The 6,698-nt window shown below is 35.2% G+C and overlaps 1 protein-coding gene across 3 annotated transcripts in view; it reads left to right on the forward strand.

Annotated features, from left to right (window-relative positions):
* TTC21B (tetratricopeptide repeat domain 21B) overlaps positions 1–3,017 on the forward strand; it is a 42,322-nt gene extending 39,305 nt beyond the window's left edge. For all 3 annotated transcript variants that reach the window (XM_074593589.1, XM_074593591.1, XM_074593590.1), the window contains 2 exons: positions 1,485–1,552; positions 2,522–3,017. In XM_074593589.1, the coding sequence (XP_074449690.1) occupies positions 1,485–1,552; positions 2,522–2,599 (146 nt within the window). In that variant the 3' untranslated portion in view covers positions 2,600–3,017. The remainder of the gene's footprint in view (positions 1–1,484; positions 1,553–2,521) is intronic.
* Positions 3,018–6,698: the final 3,681 nt, after the last annotated feature.

A 6,698-nucleotide genomic window follows, 5' to 3' on the forward strand; every position in this document is an offset into this window, starting at 1 on the left:
AACTGTAAAACCAGTGTTTTTTTAACAAGATTGTAACTGTTATGCATATGAGCTGCCATACGTTTTGTTTCTTTACTGTAAGTCCTGGATGCTGCAATAGTTTGGTTCATGATTTTATCTAATATCATCTGTAGATTAAAGTAGTGTTTTATTAATGGAACTAAATGTTTTATGGTTTAGCTCCTGCTTTTATAACACAGTTGAAGAAATAAAAATGCACATTCATGGATGGATTGCCAAAACATGCGTTATCCTATGTACTGCGAGTCAGATTAGGAGGGTCAAAGCAGAAGGAAGACTCAGATGTCAAAACAGAAATAAAAATGAGTGACAGAAATCAGACTAAGGTTTTATGGTAAAATCTCCAAGTATCTGAGTTTGGATGCAGGAATTTTACAAGTTGTTCCTGCTCCTGTAGACTGACCTATGAATTTCTTGCTAAGAGATTACAGTTGTTGATCAAATAAAATGTATTAGAAAGAAGAAGTTGTAGTAGTAAAAAGGTGCGATTTCTGGAGTTTGTAGTGAACATGGATCAAGGCTTTCATTTTGCTATTTTGAAACCCTCTAGATGGTAGGAATTGAACAGATTACAAAATCATTTGGTTGGTGTCTAGACAGGAGAATGCCTTTGTGAAATTAAAGAGTGGAATGATCTTGCTTACAAAAAGTGAGAGTATGATATTCAGGGTACTATGTGCACATTGATTTTTCTAGTTTTGCATACAGCATTGTGAGAATTGTCAAGGATTAAAACTAAAATGGTTAAAGCAGCACAAACTTCATCTGGCAAGTGAAACTGTATAAACTGGTATCAGATCCCTCATACTCATTTGCTAGTGAGGATAAATTCATAAATGAAAGATTTGAAATTTCAAATTTTAGAAATTGCATACTTAGAACCTTTTCTTTTTTTTTGCTCAGTCCTCATCTCTGTCCAGGCTGATACACTTGAGCTATACCTTTTGTGTTGAAAGCATCAGCCTGACATGTTGCTATGCGACTTAGCTATTCCATGTGACTTTTTTTTATCAGTGGTCTGCTGACAGTGGAACAGAATAGCATTTTAATTCCCTAGTTTGTTACTGCTCTCTTTATTTTTTTTTTCTTCTTTTGTCCTTTAATAATGGAATTGCCTTTACAGAGGGACAGTGTATTGTAGGTCACAGTGAGGAACTCTGTGGGGTACCATAGTAATTGAACGAGGACAACCATTCTGTGTTCTCTGTAGTAACACGTGCTCTCCAGAATAATGTCTCCTTTTGATTCAGACATAGCTATGAGTGTGTAAAGGACTTTTATTTACTACTTGAAGTGACTTTGAATAGCAATTTTGATCTCTACAGGCTTAGATGAGAGAATACTAGAAAACAAACATTCTAACTTTAGAAACATACGGTGACCAAAATTAACTTGAATGTGATATTTTCATTATTCAATACAGAAATTAAAATTATTGCCTTTTTTTCCCCTTCTACTTACAGGATACAAGCTGGCTTTCAATTACTTGAAAGGAAAGAGATATGTTGATGCAATCGATGTTTGTCATAAGGTAGAATTTGTATATGTATTTAATACTTTGCCTACTGTAGCAAAGTTCTTTTGTATAATGATCCTGTATTTTGTTGAGTTTAAATTTCTAAAGTACCTGGCTTAATGTAAGAAAGATGCCCTATGTAATAAATTAGATTAAATTAGATATCCTCTACATTATCTGCTTTAACCTGAGCTACTTCCTGGCCACCAGGTAAATAAGAGAGAAAGTGGCTGGCTATCATTTGTGAAAGCATATTCAAATGGCAGCAGCTTCTGTTTGCCCTGTGGTTGCAGCATGGTAAATCCATACAGAAGTATAGCTGAAGAAGTTAATCAGAAGACACTGTTAGAAAGTAACTTCCAGTATTATCTTTGTATGGTGCAAACATAGAGCAGATGCAGAATAAGAAGAAGGGCTACTATTGCAGAAGCGGTGTGAACATGATGAGTTGTTAATTATTAGTATTAGTAATGAAATAAATTATAGTTGCTCTTTTGAGAGGGAATTACAGGTAACTAGAAAGGATACATTAAATAGAAGGCTAAGGGAGAAGAGGGAATTAAAGGGCAAGAAGATGACGTGGGTAGAGTAGAGTAAGGAAGAGCCTGAGGGAGTGAAAATGGAAGAGCAGTTTATCATTGCAGAGAAAGTATACTTAAAACCTTGGAAATGTCTCCAGAGGTCGCTGTTCCGAATGCACGCATTTCAAGCCACCCAGAGACTTTAGCCCTTAACCCCTGTGTCTCTTGCACCAAGGTGACAGGGCAGCATGAAAGGGAAGCAAGGTGTCTTTGGTAAAGTTGTTCTTGACCTCCATACATGGTATTTTCTAGCCACAGTTCAATATTTATGCAGTCTTAAAACAAACTTGTCATGTTGTTATTTTAGTTTTAGAATGCGTAAGCTCAGTGTAAGGGGGTTAACCAAACACAGTGTTCTTTCCTTTTAGACACAGAACTTTTGGGTTGTTTTGTCTTTTGACAGGTCCTTGAAGCACATCCAAACTATCCAAAGATCAGAAAGGAAATACTTGACAAGGCCCGTGCATCACTAAGAACGTGAATTTTTTGTATGGCCCATGGACTTGTTTGTTTAATCTGCCTTTGGAAACTATAAATGAAATACTGCAGTGACAGAGACCATATCAGCGCAAAAGTATTGTGAATATGATTAACTTAATTATATTAGAGATCTGGATTATTTTCAAGAAAAATCTGCAGCCCTGAAAGAAATTGTGTTTATTCTTATTCAGAAGAGAATGCTGCGTACATGTGTGCTATGTAAAGTGTCGTCAAGCATCACAAAAAAGTGTTATCAGCATTACAGAAATGTTTTAAAGCACTAAGTATTTTGTTTTGTCCATTTGAAATAGGATAGGCTGTTGTTTTGAGTGCTATCTAGTGCAGGTGCATTGTTAAGATGCTGGATTTCAGTTCATGTAAACCATTTATTCATAATTACAGTGTAATCTTTATTATTACAGGTGTATTTCTAAAGTGTGTTTTTATTATTTTAACATATATTATAAGCACGTTTTATTTTTGTAATCTTTAAAAACCAGATATATACATTGATCTCAACGAAACTTTCATCTTTAATGAAAAGCTAATATTTAAAATTAAGATTTTATGTAAATATTTAGTAAAGGCTTTTATAGATCATGCAAGTCTTACACAGAATTTATTTTCTACTCATGCTATACCCCAGATTTCCAGGCTCTGCATTCCAGTAACTTTTGAGCTGTTTGTCAACCAACAATGTGTCAGATTTCTGTGAAGAGTAATGTTTGATTTTTTTTTTTTTTTTTTTAATTTGGAGTGTTCAGTCTTTCAACATTGTATGTGTAGATAGTAACAGTCTCATGTGCAGAAGTTAGCACTCTTTTTTTTTTTTAATCCATATAAAACACCTTTCTGGAGAAACTGTTTTGATTACAGGGGATTATGATCTTATCTCACATACAGGATATACCTTTGGATCTTTAAGGAAGCAATGGCATTGAGGAAAGAGAAGGATCAGGGTTTTTTTCAGTGACACAGAGTTTTTTGGGGAAAAAAAAAGCCTTATAAAAACCACTGTTACGCTTCTGGATTTGGTTTTCAAACAGCACTTGATGTTGTATGTATTTGACTAGAAAAGTAATGTTTTGGCATGAAAAGGGAATTCTTAATACTAGTAATTAAGTTTCTTAAAATTACCAATTTCAGCTTCATCATTAGGTAATTTGAGCTTTTTCTTTTTTATGACAATTGAGTGCTAAGGCTACAAATGGGAACCTGTTTACAATTGTATCTAATCTTGCTTATCAATAACTAGGTGCTGTATCTTGGGTAACTTTATAGCCTTGTTTCCTAAATAGATTAACGTGCATCACTTACGCAATGGTGCTACCTACTGGTGATTTTCAGGCTCTGCATTCCAGTAACTTCTGAGCTGTTGGTCAACCAAACTGAAATTAATTGATGTGTCTCAGGACTGTAACACTTCTACAAGACTTGTGTGAATATTAGAATATAAACAGCCTCTCCTTCCCTATGGAACCTTGAAACTTATGCTGTAGCCTTAGCCCTTCTGTTTGAGCACTGTCAATCAGCGTGTACGTACATAACCGTACCAGGCACAGGACTGCTTCCCCATTTTTTGCCTGCAAGTTGTGTAGTGTGGTGGAGGTATGAGAAAGAAGATTTAGGAAATTGGTGAAAAAATGGTATGGGGGTGGAATGAGGAACGTGGAAGGATGTAGAAAATGCTGAGGCTGGGGGGAATTGTAAGGAAGCTGGGCTGTGTTGATCAGCAGACTATGAATTCTTAAACTATGCTGCTTTGGGTCTTTTTCCCCACTGCTAAAAGAATAAGTACGTAGGTCTTCTCAAGGCAGTTTCTAGTAAAACAGCATTTCATTGTACGCAGCCCTATTCATACAGGATCAGTGTGGTTTTGCTTCCTCTATAGCATTGGAATAACGGTTAGCTGAAGTTTAGAATAAAAATAGGTGGTTTTATATCAATACATGCAAGATGTTTTCAAAAAAGGCAAGACTAATCTGCATCTACATCTACTTTATTTTGTTTTTATCATGAGCATAAGATGGACATTACCCTTTCATAAGATGGGTAACAGATTAGGTCATGACAATGATAAGATACAGAAGTTAGTTGATAGCTAAAGTTGAGACTGAGCTTTTTGCGACTAACTTTTGGTGATGAGCTTATTTGTATACTATGCAGGTAAAAGATTTTTGAATTCCCTATTAGCCTTCTTGAGCCACTAGTGTGTTTTTATGGATGATGTCTTTAAAAGAAGAGTGCAAATGAGTTACATCTTTGGATTTCAATTAAAAAAAAAGGTGTCTATAAATAGTCCTTTCAAGAAAGTCTTGCTTTAATGTAGTATTCCCAGAAGAAATAAATGGCCTTTCCATTTCCCTTTAGGTTTATGTAAGCCAATTTGAAGTTTTTCTCTCCTTACTAAATCTTTTTACCTTCTCTGTAGAAGCAATTTCTTGCTGCTTCTTTTTATTTCTCTTTACTCCAGCTAATTGAGACTGTTAATTTCAGCTTTCGTTCTGCTTTTACAGTTTCTTATTTTAAAAATGCATGTCCTGGTAGCTCTTTTTTTGTTTGCCCCTTTCTTAATAAATGGTTTTGAATGGAAGAGACTCCTGGGATGGAAAAGAGTCAGTAGTGCTAATTTCAAAGAGCTGCAGTCTTTAGTGCGGTGTTGCTAAGCAACCCATCTTCCCGTTTTGCCTTTGGTGAATAAAAGAGGAGAGTGGAGCTGTGGTTTCTATTGATTCATTCACTGAAACTGGGAATCTAAGCATCTTGTAGCTATAGCAACATAAGCCATAGGTGTCTCTTCCTCTCCTCTCTTGTCCCCCTTTCCCCTGCAGGTACATATTTTCTAGAGTATATGTAAACACTTTTGGTAACAGTGTACTAAATACTTTCATTTAAATTCCCTACTGCTTTTTTCAGATTTGTGCCAATACTAGAAAGATGGTCTAGAAAGTATCATTAGGTAAAATAATTGGTATAATTATTTAAAATAACTGAACTAGCAAGGCTCTTGCAGAAAAATAGACTAGGAGTGATTTTCAGGTTTTTACGCATTTTTGGACAAGGTTTGACTATTGGGGGTCATTTCTCAAATGTGACTACAGCAGTTTTTAGAAAGACTCATAAATCAGGCAACTCTGGTTTAGTAACCTAAACTGTAATCTTCTTAGCCTTTAGATGAGTGCATAGCTTTTACAGTGTTAACAGAATTTGTTGAAAATTTTCTGAATGAATTGTTTTTGAAAGTGGTCTAGGAGACGTTTCAGGGAAGTCTCCATAGTGGGGGTGGATTCTGGCTCTTCGGAAGTTGGTCATAAAGAACTCATTAGTGTGCTCTCTATACAATGCTGAACAGGAAAAAATAGGAAAAGAAATTAAGGAAAAATTGCACTAGCAATTACTTTTCCATCGGTGACTATCCCACTTTTTAAAGATCACTGTTGTGTCAGTTTAGGCTCCTTACAACTGTGATTTTAATTTCTGGCTTTGTTTGCTCTGGTTTTACCTGTTGTTTCATCTTGCAGTGAAATCAGAACCTTTTTTTTTTTTTTTTTTTTTTTAAATGTTTAGAACTGGTCAGTTACTGCAGAAATCACATGCTTTTATCTCTGCGAAAAATGGGTTTGGTACTTGTGTGACATGGTCCTTGCTAAAAGAGGTGAATGGTCTCAATATTGTTCTGACGTACTTTCTTTTCTTCTTTTCTTCTTCTTTTCTTCTTCTTTTCTTCTTCTTTTCTTCTTCTTTTCTTCTTTTCTTCTTCTTTTCTTCTTCTTTTCTTCTTTTCTTCTTTTCTTTCAGAGAGTCAGTGTGCCTGTTAAAGCAGGCTTTATTCTGGAAAACAGCAGCTTTTTAAATGTTCACGCTAGAAATTTGCCTTACTTGAATTTTGTGCTATAAATAGCTGAATGTTGGCTATCCGTGTCTCAGGTGATGTAGTACTTGCTACGGTTCAGGCCTCAACTTTAAAAGGCATAAGGAAGGATTTTCAACATGCTAGAAATAACAGAACATATTAATTGTGATTAATTCTGGTCTAAATCTTCATTAAGTGTTCCTGGGGAAGATTAATTCAGTCATAAAATACTGGTATTAACATTTTT

This window comes from Larus michahellis, chromosome 7, assembly GCF_964199755.1.
Source record: "Larus michahellis chromosome 7, bLarMic1.1, whole genome shotgun sequence".
Taxonomy (NCBI): domain Eukaryota; kingdom Metazoa; phylum Chordata; class Aves; order Charadriiformes; family Laridae; genus Larus; species Larus michahellis.